The sequence below is a fragment of the Ranitomeya variabilis genome, chromosome 4 (assembly GCF_051348905.1).
Source record: "Ranitomeya variabilis isolate aRanVar5 chromosome 4, aRanVar5.hap1, whole genome shotgun sequence".
NCBI classification, from domain to species: Eukaryota; Metazoa; Chordata; class Amphibia; order Anura; family Dendrobatidae; genus Ranitomeya; species Ranitomeya variabilis.
In genome coordinates, this window is record NC_135235.1 from 227,932,305 (window position 1) to 227,953,698 (window position 21,394).

At 39.4% G+C, this 21,394-nt stretch overlaps 1 protein-coding gene across 11 annotated transcripts in view; it reads right to left on the reverse strand.

The window, feature by feature from the left end:
- Positions 1 to 638: 638 nt before the first annotated feature.
- Positions 639 to 21,394, reverse strand: part of MAG (myelin associated glycoprotein) — a 95,134-nt gene continuing 74,378 nt past the window's right edge. For 3 of the 11 annotated variants that reach the window (XM_077260131.1, XM_077260133.1, XM_077260132.1), the window contains 8 exons: positions 18,562 to 18,930; positions 18,015 to 18,311; positions 15,894 to 16,151; positions 12,640 to 12,900; positions 11,111 to 11,398; positions 9,396 to 9,492; positions 8,418 to 8,511; positions 3,045 to 4,761 (listed from right to left, as the gene is read on the reverse strand). In XM_077260131.1, the coding sequence (XP_077116246.1) occupies positions 4,597 to 4,761; positions 8,418 to 8,511; positions 9,396 to 9,492; positions 11,111 to 11,398; positions 12,640 to 12,900; positions 15,894 to 16,151; positions 18,015 to 18,311; positions 18,562 to 18,930 (1,829 nt within the window). In that variant the 3' untranslated portion in view covers positions 3,045 to 4,596. Of the gene's footprint in view, positions 4,762 to 7,282; positions 7,324 to 8,417; positions 8,512 to 9,395; positions 9,493 to 11,110; positions 11,399 to 12,639; positions 12,901 to 15,893; positions 16,152 to 18,014; positions 18,312 to 18,561; positions 18,931 to 21,394 lie in introns of all 11 variants that reach the window. The other 8 variants (XM_077260138.1, XM_077260139.1, XM_077260137.1 and 5 more) reach the window with 4 other exon arrangements.

The following is a 21,394-nucleotide window of genomic DNA, read 5'->3' on the forward strand; positions in this document are numbered from 1 at the left end:
ACAAGAATATATCTACTATAATACTGCTCCTATGTACAAGAATATAACTACTATAACACTGCCCCTATGTACAAGAATATAACTACTATAATACTGCCTCCTATGTACAGGAATATAACTACTATAATACTGCCCCCTATGTAGAAGAATATAACTACTATAATACTGCCTCCTATGTACAAGAATATAACTACTATAATACTGCCCCTATATACAAGAATATAACTACTATAATACTGCCCCCTATGTACAAGAATATATCTACTATAATACTGCTCCTATGTACAAGAATATAACTACTATAATACTGCCCCTATATACAAGAATATAACTACTATAATACTGCCCCCTATGTACAAGAATATAACTACTATAATACTGCTCCTATGTACAAGAATATAACTACTATAATACTGCCCCTATATACAAGAATATAACTACTATAATACTGCCCCTATGTACAAGAATATAACTACTATAATACTGCTCCTATGTACAAGAATATAACTACTATAATACTGCCCCTATGTACAAGAATATAACTACTATAATACTGCTCCTATCTAATATACTATATGTATACATATACAAGTGAGTTACGGATGTGTAGTATGTAGGTAAATAACATCACATTTACACCAGTTTCTGTAACTTTATTTGTTTGCACCAGGGTCACCAACATGAACTTTTGCTTTCATATTATATACAGTTGCTTTGTACTGTATGAAATGTGAAATCTATATCACAATAATAATAATAATGTTATGTAGTTTACCGGAGTTTACATCAAGCGATAAGTTACAGAATCTCTTGGGTTTGGGATAGGAGGGAAACGGAAAGACACAAGACGAATAGTTTTGAAAAGAGGCTGTTCCTCCGTTGCTTTCAATCTGTAAATTCTTTTATGTTCAAGGTGGCGCTTGCAAGAGATTTCTTGCTAGGAAATATGTATCACATCTTGACTTCAAGCACAACCAGAGCTGCATTCTAAATTCTGCTGTTAGACAAGAAGACTTTTCATATTTTACACCTGCTGGTTCCATATTTGTATACGCCTTGTTTTTCTGTTGAATTGTGTGATATGAAACCTCAGCTAAACTGTTAGAGCTGTGTCTCGTCACCATATGATGTGGCGATGTAGGCAGCAGAATCTAGAATGCAGCCCTGGAGTCATTGGATCTTAAGACATGTACTAATTCAGGGTCAGTACAAGCAAGTATTGTTTGTAATGTTACATTGTATGCAGATTCAAAGAAGAAAAATACAATCCAAATTCAGAATTTTGTACAAAGGATCTATTAGAAATATGAACTAAATATATGAATTGTCAGATGAAGACATCGACAAAACCTCTAAAACCAAACCTGAAGCTACAAAGCTAAATTATAAAATTCTGCTTTTCCACAATCACCACTAGAGGGAGCTCACTGCATACTGTGTTAATATTGGGTTCAATGTAAATGTTGTATGCAATGAGGTACTAAGCTCCCCCTAGTGGTGACTGTAGGCATAAAGAATTGTATAATTTAGCTTTGTTTTAGGATATTTGAGCTCGGACTTCTATAGATAAATTAAAAAATTAATTCAACTTCATATGTAACTCTCAGGAAAGTAATGGGGGAGATAATTTATTTATTGCACCTATTATTTAGGTAAAGCTACGACGTCCTCCTGCCGCCATCTGCAAAATCTTCACAGAACCTCTTTCTGCTTCATTTGTTTCCCTACTCCCTTAATATCCATCACCCAAATGTGAATTTATAGCTACTGGAAACTAATGCTAATAAAATAGAAATCTTGCAATTTTGACATAGGACACTGGAGCAATATTAGATGCATACTTCCTGTTCTTTCAGAAAGAGTTTTCAGGAGTCTCATTATCATCAGAGGCAGGATTACATTGCCTGGTTACAACTTTACATAAAGTAGATAACACAGGATCCACTATTCACAATAGGTGATATCACAGCTCACCTCCTCCCCCTCCTGTACAATGTCTGATAACACCTCTATATACAGTAGATAGCACAGGATCCACCATTCACAATAGGTGATGTCATTGCTCACCTCCTCCTCCTGTACAATGACTGATATCACCTCTATATACAGTAGATAACACAGGATCCACCATTCACAATAGCTGATGTCACAGCTCACCTACTCCTCCTGTACAATGGCTGATAACACCTCTATATTCAGTAGATAACACAGGATCCACCATTCACAATAGGTGATGTCACAGCTCACCTCCTCCTCCTGTACAATGACTGATAACACCTCTATATACAGTAGATAACACAGGATCCACCATTCACAATAGGTGATGTCACAGCTCACCTCCTCCTCCTGTACAATGACTGATAACACCTCTATATACAGTAGATAACACAGGATCCACCATTCACAATAGGTGATGTCACAGCTCACCTCCTCCTCCTGTACAATGACTGATAACACCTCTATATACAGTAGATAACACAGGAACCACCATTCACAATAGGTGATGTCACAGCTCACCTCCTCCTCCTGTACAATGACTGATAACACCTGTATATACAGTAGATAACACAGGGTCCACCATTCACAACATGTGACATCACTGTAACCTGTGCACATGCTCATTAGATGCTTCAATATAAATGACAGGGTCTGAATGAGTCTAGTGCTGCTAATGTACATGTGCATTTACTGAAACAACAGGAAGTAAGAATCTTAAAAGACCGAGTTGCCGTTGTGGGAAGTGCAAGATTTCTATTTTTGGAAGGTTTAATACAGATCGTGATAAGAAAAAAAATAGCTGAAAATGTTTAAAAAATATATTTAACATAAAAAACTATTTAAGTCATTTTCTGGTGACACATTCGCTTTAGAGCAGTGTTGGCATTTACGTACTGAGAATAAATATTCTGTAAAGCACTCATTGTTTTAATGTCTGTGGAAAACATTTAACAAAAACTTGTCAATTGGGAAAAAAATAAATCTAAAAAAAAAAATAAATCCGTAGAGATCAACGACAAATCACATGGCAATCGCTTTATAAAATAAGATACTTTCATTGAATGTTTATTGACCCTTCAATTTTATAAAAAGTGACGCTTTCAAGGTCGAATGGACGGGAAACAAATATCATTTTGAAAAATTCCTGTTATTGTGTATAACGTGTATTTTACAATTATTAGATTTTCTAACTCAACCGCAGAAATATCATTAAGGTTTTAGTAACGATTGAAAAATAAAGTTTTTCTTTATTTAGATTTAGGCAACTATGCTCAGGAAACCGGCATTGACAGCATTTCGGTATTAATTGGAGTCCAGGGGGCGGCACTCTGCATAAATTAGGGAGTAAAGCTTAATATAAATAGAACAGGAAACAGAACAGCGCCCCCTATATGGTTAGATGAAATAATTGGTGGATATTGGGGAAAAATAGGGGAAATGCTTTAGATTTAGTAGAAAATCTCTGGCATAGATTGCACATGACACACGTAGCGAGTCCGCCTGGATACACAGGCTTCTGAATAGATGAAACGGAGCCACAAATAATAATTCCCAGAGTTATGGACTCATCAGGTTTATCAGATCCAGCACACATTATCTTTTTTTTTTCCCCGAAAACTAACAGCACAAAAGATTGTGGGTAGAGAGATGGAACCATAAAACTTAAGATGACAGCTTGAAACTCACCCACTTCCTCTGACACAACTGGCGCCATTGCCTGGAGCCGATCCATCCAAGAGTCTATCCGGCCAAGCAATCAATAAATATGGTGGGGGTAAAGTGATACTTAGAGGATTATTGCTAAAATACAGAATCGCTAACTAAAATGCAATGTATAATATTTAAGTCCATAGATGTCATGTGACCACAGCAACCAATCAACTACTGACTTTAGTTTTAGTAAGGAATGCTACAACCAAACCTTGGCAAAAATTGGCAAAATTGCAAATTTGAAAAATTGCATGTTAGAACCTAACGTGTATATGCCATTAAAAAAAAGGATAAAAGGCTGTCGGAAAAAGGAGGGACCTCCCTGACTCCAGGAAGAGTCTTGCCAAAACTTTTGAGAAATTAGCAAATCCAAAAAGATTTTTGACTACCACTGTCTTGGGAAGGCAGGGACTGAGGGGACAGGAAGAATGGACATGGAGTGAACATGGTGTATAACAAGGGAGCACGGTCAATGCAACACTCATCCTCTCCTGGATGCCAACTTCCAAAACTTGACAAGTATGATATGATCGGTGCTATTTACACCTGTGGCTATTAATAAATTCTGTAAAATACGATGTACATAATTTTAGAACAAATATTGGAACCTCTTTCCTTCCCTCCATTGGAGATCAGACCAATCAAAATTTTTCCTCTTCCTCCCTGCAGCTGCATCTCCCTCCTCCCTCCTTATTTTATGTTCAGATTCATACAAATAAAACAATAAGTACACTTTAAACAATATAATGTATATGCCTAAAATCTGCTTCAGGAAAACGAATCTCTTCTTTTTCTTTTTTCAATCCTTTGAAATTTTGGAGCTTCATTTGTTATGATCGTGGCCAGACATTGGGCCAGTTGTGTTTTGTGCTGTTAGATAAGTGGCCGTCATTTCACCCGGATTTCCGCGTAGTCAGTCAGCTCCTCGGGGGAGGTGTAGATGTCCATTACACTTTTCTTTGTAAAGTCAATATTTGCATACTCAGAGTCCGCAGTTGGTTTTTGCTTCCTCTTGCTCAATAGGATTCTTTCCGAAATACTGAGAAATCGGTTCTAAGAAACAAAGTAAAAAAAGATTAAATTACAAAATTCATGCAGTGAACGTATAGAAACAAGGTAACTTAGTAGTGAAAACTGGAGATGAGCAGACCAGGTAAAATACTAATTCACCTGATTTTCCCAAGAAATTTGATTTGTGGGGACATTATTCTTTGTGAATTTAATGCCCCTTATTGTGTTCTGGGGAGTCTCAAGACGTAATATGTAAAAAAAAATAAAAGTCTTATACTCACCTCACCGCTCACCTCTCCAGCCCCTCCACTACTCACCACCACCCGTGCAGTCCTACCAACATCTTCTAATGTCCTGCTGCTGGCATTGGAATCGTCAAGCCTCTCACATTGTGCTGGACTTCTGGCTATCATAGCACCCAAGAGGATTTGGCGCAGGCATGGAAGTTCAACGACATCATGACCCCACGACGTGCGTCGTAATCTTCCTGTCGCATCCAAAAAATACTCCCAGGCACCATGACAGCCGAGAGCTTGGCATAGTATGTGAAACCGAAGAATTCCATTGTGCTCAGCGGTGAGGAGCTGAGGGGTTGGAGAGGTGAGTGGTAAGTTGAGTATAAGTATTTTTTTTTTACCTTTTGAAGGCCAATGTCACGCCGCAGCTATGTAGGTAGATGCATGCTTCACTAGATGCCAGAGCAGACCTGCAGTGCTGCAGCAAGGCCACCACAAGGTGGCAATAGGGGAGTCAAACAAGCCGCATCAAAACAAGAAGAGTAACATAAGTACAAAGGGGAAAATCAACTCAGAGTCAGAGTCGTGCCAGAGAGTCAATACAAGTAACAAGAGAAAAAGACAGAGTCAGGTCAGAGACAAAGCCGGGTCAAGTACCAGAGAGTCCAAACACAAAGGGAAAACGCTGAGTCGGAACAGGGGAAGGTGAATGAACAGACAAGGGAACAGTCAGGAATCGCAGCAGGACAAATCAGGATATAACCAGAGTCAGCTACTCACGCCGTAGGCAGAAGCTATAACTGACACCGCCTGCAGGATGCAGCGGAGATAAATAGCAAACCTGAGACCAGACTGAGGCTGAGAAAAGTTAACCCCTGACATGATCAAACCGGGAAAGGGGAGACAGGACTGAAAACCCGGTCTGGATCATGACACCCATCATGGTTCAGAAAAATGACAGCATTTTGCTGAATCCATACGCAAGCAAATTTCAGAAAATCCTCATTTTGGTGAATGATATTTGTAAAATTTGAGTAGAATTCAATTCCACCCCAGCTCTACTGTAAATATCAACAGCCATTTAAAGTCTAGGAAATATAAGAATGCCGCTCCACCCAAAACTTTTCAGAAGTTATGACTTTCTTGCTTAGGTAGTGGGTGCTCTCCACTGAATTCTTAGGGAGGATGCTGCTTGTTTGCTCTTTTTCGTAACTTCGAAAAATTGTATTCGGAGCAGCACCAAATCCTATCCTAACCACAAATATTTGTCATTGAATTTCCAAATATTTACACATATTTTATAAAACACATTTCATAATCATTTTTTACGAATAATTATAAACGCTTACAAAATATTATGCTGTGAAACATACAATCAATATAAAAATACAGTAACGAGACATCACAATATTTGCAGAAGAATCCAAAGTAAAATTTCAATGGAAGTTAACAATTTTTTTTTTAGAAACCAAGACCCACAAGACAACTTCTTTCAGTTGAAAAAAATACTGGCAAACATTCAAACATTAATAGGGGAGAAGCAATCAGAAGAAGACATTTTTAAATACATTCTTAAAAAAGATACTATATTGGGAAGAATGTTTTTGGTCCAGAAAGCCTACCAATCTAAGCTTGAGCCAGAGCACATAGGCTAAAAGAGGAGTATTAAAAGTATCAGAAAAAAAAATAGTCCAAATATGTTTAAAAGTTGGCAATTTAGTGGCCAAAAACTTTTACCTCCTATCCACTGACTATGCGAGAAATGTTAGACTGGTCAGGGTTCAACCAAAGCACCATCAACAATCAATAGTATGGGTGATCCCATTTTCCCGACCCTCCTGTGGATCATTTTCAAAGGTTTTCAATTTTTCAAAGGAGCAGCAGCGCTCACGCTCTACCGCTTTTTGGCTGGGAAGGTCAAGGACCATCCAAACATTAAAAATTAAAATAATTAAGCAAAAAACTTGAAATTTTTGCTAAGCATGGTCATACCACTTACGAAGGTCTTACATACCATAGTGGTGGTCCATGAACTTCCAAAGGGGCCAGTGGAGTAGTTCAAAATGGGTTGACCCTATCTCTCCTTTGCATGAACCAGAAAAGAATTTTCCTTACAGGAACCATAAGAAAAGGGTCAAAAGGTCCCTTTTCTTCTATACGTGATGGGCCTTCCTGGATGAATGTCACGATGGCTTCAACAGTCATCACTAGGAAGGCGCCATGTCCTAAATCCCTGACAGCTAATTCTATTGTCTATTTCTGAACACTTCTTCCCTACACAGAAAGCCATAAATTCATTGTTAACACATATACAACAAAGTACGTACCTTTTGTATCATTTTACCTCCACCGCACAGATCTCTCCTGACTGTTGAAGAAGGTATATTAGTGAATGTTACATGGTGGGTCATGATATTAGTTAAAAACACATGGTGACTCACGGTATTTGTTAATAGTGTATGCTTTATCAGATTTGGCTTAGAACAAGGTAGACCCAAATATTTTCTAAAACTTGTGGTTTCGTCCAACATTCAGTATCTATCAAGGGGTCATCTGAATTATTATAATAGTTGGTCCACTTACATCATATATTGGTGCATGGTTATGTTTTATTCGTAAATAGTTTTCAAAAGTTTCAAAAAGTTCTTAAAATGTTCAGATGGCCTCATATCTAAGAAGTCTAGGCACTTTAATGCCTTGTAAGAAAACACTGAACTCCTGTAAGCCTGTATGGGTCCAGAATTGAAACCAGATCTGGGACCCTATCACCCAGGGTTTAGAGCTTCTTACAGGTTCTAGCATTGGTTGGAGTCTAAGTTCTGGGGCTGGACTTTTTCACACAGGGGTGTAGCTACTGGGCTGTTCAAATTTTTCCTCTGCCTTCACCTCTAATCGGCACAGCAGTCAAATGTCCCCAAAAGGGAACCATGTTCATGGAATTTGTGATGATTCCGCTCTTAGACCACCATTTATTTGACCTTCATCATGGAATTGGCAAGGGTTCCATTCTTGGATCCCCAATATATTTGACCTTGTTCATGGAATTGCTGAGGGTTGCACACTTGCTCCCTCACCATTTATTTTACCTTCTTTGTGGAATCGGTGATTGTTCCACTCCTTGGACCCAATTTATTTTATCTACTAGCTGACCTAACTGACTTTTCGAGCCAAGTATTCGAAACAGCTACAATGTAGGAGAAAGTTATGGGTCTCAATATTCCTCCAGACTATCCCATCCTTCATTGCATTGACTAACGCTCTATCAAATGTACATCAAAATGGGCATTTGGGGGAAGATCAGGGGCAATTATTAAAAGTGTCCCATGATTGGGGACGCAAATGTTGTGAGGTACGATATTACTTTGCCCATAATACTGTACAAAATATTTATCTCCAAAAATCTATTTTACTCAATAATAATAGAAAAAAAATTAAAATTAAAAATAAAGAATTTTATCTTACCTCTATTTTTCCTAATTTTTTCTTGGACCCATCTCCACTGTATGACGGGGAGGTCTCTGTCTGGATAAAGCTGGAACTTTCTGTTACGCTCTTCCTATGGCACAAAGTCAAGTATGGTAAATTTATATTAAAAGTGTCGCTAAAGTAAAAAAATGATGTGGAAATCTCCAAACTTTAAGGGGGCAACGTTCAGGAAAATTGTTGTCCCTTCCATCTAGAGATTGCAGGAGGTCTCAGTGTACAGAAAACCAACAATAAAAATGTAAAAAATGTGACATATTTATCTCCATTTTTAAACTTTTGAGCTCCAAAACAAAATCTATAATAGATCCCCTACAACTACCATGTGTCAATATCAATACTGGTGTTCAGTATATGTAGCACAGGGGCTGTTGGGCTCCATTCGGTGGCAGGGTTTGGTTTGATTGCTTGTTTTGCATCCACAATAGCTACACCCCTTGGATGACGTTTTAAATCCAGAGTCCCCCAGCAATGGATCATTATATACTGTATCATCGCACCATATTCATTTCCCACCTTTTGGTAATTCATATCCATACACATTGTATTATGTAAGATTCTGGTATGTTCAGAAAACAGAAGTCCTCCAGGACTCCTGGAAAAGTTGTCAAGTCTTTTCTGAAAAGAACTACCCAACCGGTTTTTTTTTCACTTGTGATTCCGAGCCCGAATATCCTGACCCATGCTCAGGAGATGACAACAGGGTGTGGCCTGAAGGGGTTTGGTCAGTAAAAAGAGGGCATGTCTAACTGTCTTTACAATTTAAAAAACAAATTGACTCCAAATGCTTGGAATTTGTCATGTGTGATGTAATCATTGCCCAGTAAGGTCAGCATTGACAAGTGATGCTCTATTCCATGGGAACGTGTTACAGCTCTGGAATATATGATATTTTTTTAACCAAGAAACTATAATTATAGTCTAGCATCTGGTTCACAGACAAGAAATGTTCCTTACTTTTCTCTAGTCTTAATCATGTAGCCGCCGACAGCTACCAGGATAACGAAAACCACCACAGCTCCAACGGGACCAACCTTGGCCCAAATTAAGTTATCTGTGAAGAATGAAGAGAAAGGCATCGATGAGCAAAATATAGAATTTAACTTTATATACACTCACCGGCCACTTTATTAGGTACACCATGCTAGTAACGGGTTGGACCCCTTTTGCCTTCAGAACTGCCTCAATTCTTCGTGGCATAGATTCAACAAGGTGCTGGAAGCATTCCTCAGAGATTTTGGTCCATATTGACATGATGGCATCACACAGTTGCCGCAGATTTGTCGGCTGCACATCCCAAAGATGCTCCATACAAGGCAGGATGGATCCATGCTTTCATGTTGTTTACGCCAAATTCTGACCCTACCATCCGAATGTCGCAGCAGAAATCGAGACTCATCAGACCAAGCAACGTTTTTCCAATCTTCTACTGTTCAATTTCGATGAGCTTGTACAAATTGTAGCCTCAGTTTCCTGTTCTTAGCTGAAAGGAGTGGTACCCGGTGTGGTCTTCTGCTGCTGTAGCCCATCTGCCTCAAAGTTCGACGCACTGTGCGTTCAGAGATGCTCTTAGGCCTACCTTGGTTGTAACGGGTGGCGATTTGAGTCACTGTTGCCTTTCTATCAGCTCGAACCAGTCTGCCCATTCTCCTCTGACCTCTGGCATCAACAAGGCATTTCCACCCACAGAACTGCCACTCACTGGATTTTTTTTCTTTTTCGGACCATTCTCTGTAAACCCTAGAGATGGTTGTGCGTGAAAATCCCAGTAGATCAGCAGTTTCTGAAATACTCAGACCAGCCCTTCTGGCACCAACAACCATGCCACGTTCAAAGGCACTCAAATCACCTTTCTTCCCCATACTGATGCTCGGTTTGAACTGCAGGAGATTGTCTTGACCATGTCTACATGCCTAAATGCACTGAGTTGCCGCCATGTGATTGGCTGATTAGAAATTAAGTGTTAACAAGAAGTTGGACAGGTGTACCTAATAAAGTGGCCAGTGAGTGTATATGCATCTTAGGAAAGCAGGTGGTAAAGTCCTGGATGGGACGTATGTGTCACCAAGATGGCTAGTCTAGGTGATGTTAGTTCCGGAGATGAGATTCCAAGAACAGTTTTTAAGACCAGATTTTGGGTCCAGGTTTAAGGAGCGACTAGAAGACCTTGGGTGTGAATGGTTGATCCTTTATCTCCAGTATAAGTTTTCCAGGTGCTGAGTAGACTCAGAGCTGTCTGTTCATGGATGGAGAAAAGGACCTTGTTGAACTAGTCAGTCTCTACCAGGTGGACTTTATTCTAAACGGGTGAGCCCGTATCTGGTATGTGAACTGTTTTGTCTATTTTGACACACCTTTGTGCCAAGAAAAGGCTGTTGTCATTTGCGAGCTGTAATAGTTTACGTTCACTGTTTGGACACAATAACTGGACCCCTGTGTGTACTCTACCAGCTGCCAAAGAGCGTGAATCCCTATAATAATAATAATAGCAATATGCCAACCTCTTTAGAGGTTACGTCTCCTCAAGTCGTAGAAGCTATTGTGAAGCTATCGGGCGCCACCATCTCTATGGGGCAAGAGTAGGGCACAGATTCGGTCTGTACATTGCCTTATCATCCAATTCTATCCACCACTGCTTCATGCGGACAAGTATGCCAGAGGACATGACTTACTTGTGTCCTGGAAGAAAAGCTCATGAACCTTCTTTCCATACAAGTTGCTCGCGGAGCACAGAACAACATCCGGAAGCTTGGTCTCTTTCTGCAGGGTCAGGATGCTGCTCACCATGTAGCCATTCCTCTGAGAGTGCACATACTCGGCATTGAGCTCACTGACCGTAAAGTTCTTCTCTGGGATCTCAAACATGATGTACGGATCTGGGTTGGACTTCACGGTGCACATACACTGGACGTTGTCCTTCGTCACCGTGCACTTGGACTCAGGCAAAACTAATGGTGAGACTGGAAAGATAGAAACATCATGAGGACACATGAAATAAGAAGAAACATTGGAGTTACCAGGGCAAATATAGACCGTCTGATACTCCACAACTTACATATAAATGGACATCAAATATCAAAAGTCATCTAGAAAATAGGAGGAGTCAATTGATGTTGGTTTTGGGCAAATGAGTTTTGTGTTTTAGGATCAAATAAAAAAAACTGAACTGTCTTATTCGTATAGTAATGATTTTAGTAAAAAAAATTTACAGTTAAAGAAAAAATTTCACAAAGTCAAAATTATATAGTTTTTACTCTTTTGTTATTTCCGCTGATACCCTGTATAATCTTTTTATTTTTCTTCTTGTAAATCCATCATATTGTTGTGGAGATATGGCTCTTTTTGTTTGTTGTCACATTCTATGATTTTTAAAGGGGGTGTGGCTTACAGGATCCTCTAAGGCGTGTCTTTAAGTTGCTCTGCACTACCGCCATGTGAGCCACGCCCCCTTGGAAACAATTTTAAAAAATTAGCACTTCATAAAAAGGTCCATAGCTCTGGAACCGTATGGAGGATTTAAAAAAAAACAAAAACATTACTCAAGAGAGCAGTGGGAATAAAAGAAGAGCAAAAACTGGACACTTTTGCTCTAGGCAAACATTTTCCTTTAAACCTTTACTGTCCTGTCTTTGTTTTTGCTTAATTTGGTTCTTTCTACTATAGTTAACAAATTTTCTTTGTATCGTCATATTTTCCAATACATAATTTTTTCCTATCTATTGAGCTGTATGACGGCGTGTTTTTTGTAGAGTGTGCTGTAGCATTTATTGGTATTATTTTGGGTCAAAAAAATACTTTATTTTTTTGGATGGAGTCAAGATGACACACAAAAAACAGCAATTCAGCTTAGGAATTAACATGTGACAAATATGTACTGCGCCTGTCGGAAGGGTGTAAGGAAAGAAGTCGTAAGTATCAACTTCTCTATGTTCTTCAGGTGCTAACATAATAGTGATCTTATGGTGAGCTTGTGCCTATACATAGAAGCCAATCTAAACATGTCGAGCTGCAGCAAAAAGTAATAATGGGTGACAGAGCAGTGAACCGAGCCTGATGAGACTGGAGGTGGGATTGAGACTACCATAGACCCCAACAGACAGTGCCCTAACCGAGTAAAGATAAAATGGAGTATAGGATCATGTAACCCATCATTACATTCCCTAAAATACCTGATTTTGTCTATTACTTGTGCGATACTTACACACAACGGTGAGGTTGAAGGAGCTGTTGCTGTGGCCATACTGGTTTTCCGCAAGGCACCAATACTCCCCATCATGTTCATGGGACACGGATGGAATTTCCAGCACCAGTTCGTTCTGGAAGATGACAGAGTTAAGAACCTGCTTGTCTTTCACGATGGTCATGATGGGATCTGGGTTTCCCTGCGTGTTACACATAATGGTGACCATCTCTCCTTCTACCACTAACAGGGAGGCGTTCACTGAAGGTTTCCATGGAGGATCTAGAAGATATCAAGTATGACTTGTTATTTTGGTTCTCCATACACAACACACACAGACATGAGGGATTCCTGGTCTCCTGTCTCCATTTAGCACATATTCAGAAGCAGTACCAATGATATTATAAAGCAGCACTGAGCAGGGGAACTGTGAATGCAGCTCAAGGTGAGATATAACAAGTCCTAGAAAGCTACAGCATGGATAATATTATACACTAATACTGAGCAGTACAGCTGTGAATCCAGCCTATGAGGATACAGTATGTGGTTGGTAGAAGCTCAGCTGAAAATTCAATAAACATTTTGTTACTTTCAATACCATGCCATAAAACGGATCCTATCAGAATATCAGAATAGCTGGCATCAGTTTTTGTCATTTCAAAGTTCTTAGAAACAATTCAGGTGACTCTGAACGTTACATTTATTGCCACAAACACTTTTCTTCACTTGTAATACTGATCTTGAGTTTTTCTGTGCGCAGTCAAAGCTGCATTCAGAGTTCTCTCGGGAAGCATAGCCTTATATATATGTTCTGACATTCTGATAATCTTCTACTTGACATTTCTGAAAGAGCGAAGTTGCAGTGTAAAGAATGGAGAAAGGATACAGAAGACGCCTGAGGCAGGGGATGAAATTCAGCTTCCCTCTAACTTCAATAAACAATGCAATGAAGCTGGATTCAATTTTCATGCAAGTCATAGGACATTTTAAATCGATATGTAGCCGTCAGTGAGTTTAAGGGAGCAAAAAATGTTTTAGTTTTTATTTTTTACATTAAATATGAATAATAATAATACAAAATAATAATGCATACTATTATTACTATTTCATAATAAAATTTGATGTTATCATTATTGATGTTAATTATTATTGCTATTATCGATATCATAATTAGCATTTGTATTACTATTATCATCAATGTTATCATTATTATTCATTATATATTATCATTCATTATTATAATTTTCATTATTATCATTCATATTATCATTATTATTATTATCAATATTACTATTATTATTTATTGTCATCATTGCTATAATTCATTGTCATTGTTTTTAATATAATAATTATTACCATTGTTCTTAAAATTATTATAAATTATTAGTATTATTTTACCTTAATTTGTAATATTATTGCTGTTATTATTTATAATTATTTTATTTTATTATTAAAGTTATAGTTAGAATTATTATTTTCATTGTTGTTAATTAATTATTATTGTGGTAGTGTTAGTATTTTGTAATGTAATTTATATTTTAATTGCTGTTATTAATTATTAGTAATATTGCCACTATTATCCTTGTTAATACTATTATATTTTTTATTATATTATTGTTTTTAAAATTACCATTATAGTTTGCTTCATTATTATTATTATTCCTGTTATATTTATTATTGGTAGTATTATTATCATTATTATTTGTTTTAGTAAAATTGTAATAATTCTTCAACATTGTGAAGTTTCCCATAGACTTTCCATAGTCCAGTTCTGCCATCTAGTGATCATTTCCGCAATAGCGCTCTACCCAAGGTACAAGAACAAGGTATTATTAAAAGGATTTCTTGTGAACATTTGGTAAAATACATCTAGCCTGGGCTCTTTGTTTTCAGCATAGTTGTCTGCAGTTTCCCTTACATGTTCATTCTCTGGCACCGTAACATCCGCACCTATCAAAGATCAAACAGGAAAATGGGGGCAAAGCTGCAGCACCTGGCACAGCTGACAGTATCTTGCACAGCTGCAGAACCCTGCACAGCTGACAGTACCCAGCACAGGTGCAGAAACTGGCACAACTGACAGTATCCAGCACTGCTGCAGAACCAGGCACAGCTGACAGCACCCAGCACAGATGCAGAACACGGCAAAGCTGACAGCACCCAGCACAGACGCAGAACTCGGCACAGCTGCAGAACACAGCACAGCTGATAGCACAGCCTGTCCTCACTGCATTCATCAGCTCTGCAAGGGGTCGGGTTCTGACTAATCAGTCATTGATGATCTTTTCTATGGCCACGTTCACACATTCAGTATTTGGACAGCATGTTACATCAGTATTTGTAAGCCAAAATTCAGAGTGGAACAATCAGAGAAAAAGTATAATACAAACACGCGACCACTTCTGGATTTTTCACCCACTCCTGGTTTTGTCTTACAAACTGTCAATCTTCAAGAGCGCACCTTTTTCCGGCAAGCAGGAAGCTGGAAGGTTGGGGAAAGGTGCGCTCCTGCATACTGAAGCTGACTACATCCTGTCATGATCCAGACCGGGTTTTGAGTCCTGTCTTCCTTTTTCCCAGTCTGATCATGTCAGGGGTTAACTTTTCTCGGTCTCTGTCTGGGTTCAGGTTGGCTATTTAGCCCTGTTGTGTCCTGCAGATCATGTCAGTTATAGTTTCTGCCTAGTGCTGCTGTAGCTGACTCTGATTGCTCTGATTTGTGCTGCTGCGTTTGTTGTCTGAACCCTTGTCTCTGTTTTCCCCTGTTCCCGTCTTGACTCAGTGTTTCCCTTTAGTGTGCAGACTCCCTGGTTTGATTTGGTTTGTATCCTGTCCTGTTTCTGTCCTTTGTCTTTTGGCTTATCCGCTCCTGAACATTACTGACCCTCTGGCTTGTCTCTGACCATAAGTTTGCTTATTCTTCTGGTACTGCTCTACAGTCTAGGATTTGACCCGGCTTGTTTTGACTATTCTGCTGCCACCTGTGGTAGCCTGACTGCTGGACTGCAAGTTAGCTCTGTTTAGGTGCAGACCTGCTTCCTCTCTACTGCCATCTAGTGAAGACTGCATCTACCTGGATTGGAGCAGCGTGACACATCCCTTTAAAAGTGATCATTGTCTTTTGCTATGAGAGGCTAGTATTTCAAGCTTTTTCTGACCCAACGGCAACACTTCCTGCCTCTACGCTCTTGCAGATCAATTTGAGCAATGCTAATAAATGTATTCTTTGCAATATGAAATTTGGTTCCTTTATTAGAAATAAAGGGAAAACTCACACATGACGGCCAGTCCTATGGATTTGTTGATGCGGCCGTACTCGTTCTCGGCTACGCACACATAGACGCCATCATGGTTGTAGGTGACGTACTCCAGTTCCAGAGTTAGGTTCCCGGTGTAATCTTCTTTAAGGAGAGAGTCATCCTTGAACCACATGACACGTGATATGGGGTTACTATCTATCACACACAGAAACACCACCTGAGTGCCCTCCGTCGTTTCTGTGGAGGAGTTAATGTCTACGATGCGGGGGGCATCTAGAATGGAGACAAATGGTAACAAATTATATATCTGACCAGCAATCATCAAAGTAATCATAATACAAACTAGAAAAAATAAAATATTTACAGGGAAAAAAATGTAATACATAACTCAAACCATCTGTTGCTTCACTCCAAACTTCTGTATAACAAAGTTTGTGGCGTAAAAGTTGGGCCCAAAATTGCACGGGGTCAATTGTAGGTAGACATATTGTCAGATTAGTTGTTGCTTCCACTCATACATTCCCTTTGGACTCACAAATTGCATTGCTAATTGGGGCAACAGTGATAAAAGTGGAAAGTTAAAAAAAAACTTGCTCCATCTTGATCCATGATAGGAGAGACTTAAAGCACACCTGTCATTTCAAGTGATTTTTCAGCATTAACATTATTTATGACAATTATATGACTCATATCCTGCATAGTTGTCTCTCAGCTACTGGGTGGAGAAAAGTTGCTATGATGTCTCCCATAGACAGCACACACAGACATGAGGGATTCCTGGTCTCCTATCTACATTTAGCACATGTGCAGCACAGATGACATTATAAAGCAGCACTGAGCAGGATAACTGTGAATGCAGCTCCAAGGTGAGATATAACACGTGCTAGAAAGTTTCAGCATGGAGAACATTATACAGTAATACTGAGCAGTATAGCTGTTAATCCAGCTCTGGGGAGAGCTAAAACACTTTCTACAAAGCAGAAGCATGGAGGACTTTATACAGCAGTACTGTACTGTGGACCTAGCTCTGAGTCAGATAAAACACTCACTAAAAATTTGCTACATGATATGCCTGTGTGTTATGTACCTGTCCCAGTTTCCTTGCTTCCCTCACCCTAGTCTACTAAACTCTGTTGTGCTTCAAATCGGACTTTGCAGATGGAACGGTGTGATCCCATGTGATTTTCTGCCTGGGCCTGTATAAAGGCTATCAAGACACACACCTGCGTCTTAATGCTATGACTTAAGTGTTCCTAGGACTTTCAGTTTGTTAGTGCACTGCTTTTGTCAGTGGCTTCCGGTAACTCTGCTACCTGTGTGCAGTCTCCAGGATGTCTTCTGTCTGCTTGTGGCTTCCAGTAACTCTGCTACTTGTTTGCGGTCACCAGGACATCACCAGTCTGCCTGTGACTTCCAGTACCTCTGCTAATGGTCTGCGGTTTTCCGGTCGTCTCGGGTCTGCCTGCAGCTTTCAGTAACTCTGCAACCTGCCTACAATCTCCAGGATGTCTCCTGTCTGCATGAGGCTTCCAGTAACCCTGCCACCTGTCTGTGGTTTCCAGGACGTCTTCTGTCTGTGTGCGGCTTACAGTAACCCTGCCACCTGTCTGTGGTCTCCAGGACGTCTCCTGCTTCCAGTATCTCTGCTGTCTGTGTCCTGCGTGCCTTACTCATCTGCTGCACTGTCTCCCACAGCCCGTGGCCCAACTGGACATTGAGCTTGGAAGATCTATCTCACCAGGTAGGCCTAACACGGTGTCACTGCCTCACTCTGCTTTTTATTTTCCCCCATCACCATATCCTCTCTAAAGAGATACAGTAGATGTAATCAAATCCCTCCCTGAGCTGACAAGCCATCTTGGTTTGAGCAAGATGAATATTAGCAGTGTGAATGAGGCAGGGGAGAATTGAACAAGTGGCTTATAAGTGAAGAAAGTAAATTTTTTTCTGATAAAATATATTCCAAACTTTTTTTATTTGTTTATACTGTAGATTGCTAAAGTTTTTTTCTTAAGCAAGATTAACCATTTAACTGTGGAACAATTTTTTTTTTTAGGTTCAGAAAACTAAAAGATGCACCTTAATAATACAGGATTCTGGTAATTGCTCATTAGTAGCCCTTCAGGGGTAACTTACATTTTACATCCATTGTGGCAAAACCTTTATACTCCAGTTCAGTGTTTTTAAATGTGACTTTACAACCCAACCGCTGGCCATGGTTTTTATGCGATGGAAGGAACCTCAGGGTAGATATCTGCTTCCATGCGCCATTGTTTTCCTCAAGGCGGGCATACACGTTATGATGTTCCAGTCCTTCAATGTCCATCCAGGTCACAGTAGGCTTCATGTCCGGACAGTTATCGTCTACTAAGCAAGTGATCTCAGCTTCGGAGCCTGATACAATCTCTTGAGGTTGAACTACGAAGGGTTCGTCTACGGAAAAAAAAATCAATGTTACCCATGGAATATGCAGTTAAATATCTAATGGTTCAAAAAGTTAATTACTAAAACTAAATAAGTTGGAATAGCAAACTAAAGAACACTCTACCCCAAAAACATTCTAGTCGACGTTCCATCAGTGGTCCCATTAGGAAGTTCTCCAAAGTTTTCCAAAGGGTTTAGGGCAAAAATGTAAGTTTTAAATATATCTTTTCACACATACCCCACCAAAAGAAGCCATTACCTAATATATAGAAGTTGGCATGTTCTGAGTAGGTATATTGATTGTAGCCTCCCAAATCGGCTCGGAAGTAGTATTTTCCCTGAAGTTCATTGGTGACTTTGTCAATCTGTATAGAGCAGTTTAATCCTTGAAGGTCCCCGATTATCTTTGTACGACCCATGTACATTTCATGTGCAGAATTGGTTTTTGAATTCAAGACCACAGGGGGAAAGTTCCTAGGATACGGACTGTTAAAATACCAGATACCATGTACGGATGACGGTCGAATATCTTCTGGGTAATCGAAGTTACATGGGATGGCCACACAAGTTTCCTTAAATGCCGAGATGGATGGAGGCATCCAAGCTGACCAGTGTCTGCTCAACACACCTTGAATGGAGTCAATCATAGATAAAAATCAATCATTGCAAGTGGAAACACTAAATTAATTAGTATTTTTTGTTTTTTCCTTTTTATCTTCTACCTTGACCCCTTGACTTTACCATCTGAACGAAATACCCAACACCTCCAATGGCAACCTATAGAACAGAGGTATCAAACTGCATTCCTCGAGGGCCGCCAACAGGTCATGTTTTCAGGATTTCCTTAGCATTCCACAAGGTGCTGGAATCATTCTGTGCAGGTGATTAAATTATCACCTGTGCAATGCAATACAAGGAAATCCTGAAAACATGACCTGTTGGCGGCCCTCGAGGAATGCAGTTTGACACCTCTGCTATAGAACTTGTTGACTATGCTTACCAAGTGAATGGATCTAGATCATAAAAAAATATTTTTTTTCAATATTAGGTGACACGTTCTGAATTTTGATTCTTAGACTGTTTTCTTATATTTATTCTATTTATGTAACAATTTGAAAAAATAATAATAATTTGGCCCCATCTGTGATAACGCCCGCCAAAACACCAGGATCCAGCCAACTTGAACCACGGCCATTGTTCTTGTTATTGATCCAGACAGATTCTTCTTTTATGTGTGGGACGACATTACCAACTCAATCTGTGCTGGTGTTATATCACTCATTGTCATTTACTGTTAAGAAAGTGGAGTGCAAGAAAACAGCAGAGAGGGAGGAAATACCAAAAAATATCAGGTACCTTAACTCAATACTCGCCCTACTCATTTATTGTCTATACGCAGTGTCGAACTGGGCATCTACCTATGCTTCTATATAGTTCTAAACATAATAGTTTGTTACATGAATGATAAGATGCCATCTTTGTACATAGTTAATTAAGTGTATTTTGCTAACACTGTTTATGTAGGGGGCCCTCCGGGGAATTTACCTGTTTCCCGGTGGGACAGTCCAAGCCTGTCTATGCACAACCCTATAGACAGATCCTACAAACATTTTGAAAAAGTTTCTGAGAAGTTTTTGAACTGATCTTTGTTTTTTTTGGTTTGTGTTGAGTCTTGTTTCTTGGGTGGGCTTGCTGTATTTGTTATATATTGTCCTGAAGACGGCAGAAGAGGAATTTAAGTCCTCCAGAGCTGGAACCACTTTTTTGCTCAAGGTCACCAAGGGAGGTCCTAAATTTATGATATCTGATGTTTGAGATTAGGGATATCACCCAATGCTTTTTGATGGCTTGGGCTCTATTATACGCTATATTTATGTCCAAGTTAATTTTTGGCTCTAGTAGAAGGAGATATGAGGTGCTCATACACTTTGCGTAACTATCGGTTGGCCAACTGCTTTCTATCCAGACTTCCAAATACACATGAACACTCAACCCAGACTCTTCTGACTTATCTGTCTGCAGTACACAAGGATCTGGCAAATAAATTCAATCTAATGGAAGTCTACCTCACCCCTGCTTCATCTGGAGAGTCAGAACATTCCCATTAACATTAGACAGTTGGCCAAACCTGTCGAAATTGGTGTCTTCGACCAATTTTAATCCAATGTGTATAGGCACCTTTAGGGTATGTACACATACTATTTTTTGTATTACTTAGAAGTTAACACCTTTAATGGTCACCAGAATACAAAATGGGAAAACATTTAGTAAAATTGATATGTGATAGGCGTAGTGTAAAATGAAGTATAGAAACCAATGTCAGGCAGCTGCTGCCAAAGCTTATAAGATTATGTGGTGCATCAAGAGGCAAAGATGCACAAGATGAGAACTTTTACAAATCATTAAAGACCAGACGTTGAATATTTTTGGTTGAGGTAATAAATGGTCAAGATGAACCAGAGAAAGATCATCAAAATTAGGTTAATTTTGTTTTTAAAGAAGGCCGCAGAAGGACGACCTAATAACGATGTACTGTGTATCCCAGGTCACTGCAGAAATCACATGATCTAATGAATACCAAAGATTGCTAATACAAAAAGAGGATATTCGCTACTTCTATAGGGAAGAGGTCTCTACACCTACATAGAAGAGGATTCTTTACTGTAAGAGCAGTGAGGCTACGGAGCTCTCTGCCAAGGAAAGTTGCAATAGACAAAAAACTTGTGTCATGTATATTATTTTTAAGATTTCAAACCAGTTAGCGATACATATTCGGTTTGACAAATCTATTTCTATTTCCTGACTGTAGAATTTTTGATTCGATTTTCTGTGGACGGCCATACTGCCTGAGCTGCTGTTAACAGGGTTTAGAGAAATGTTTTACAGACAGTAGACAGCATTGGTCTGGAGATTTTCATTAACGTCTGTGGAGGAGTGTCGTGGTCATGCTTTATGATCCTGAGCAAGGCGGAAGGGGTGAGCTGTGACCATCATCTATTATGTTATATGGTAAAGTGTTGTGAGCATGCTCAGTGACCTGCACAGAGGTCACTGTGCAGGAAGGAGGAGGAGTTGAGCTGTGAGCATCATCA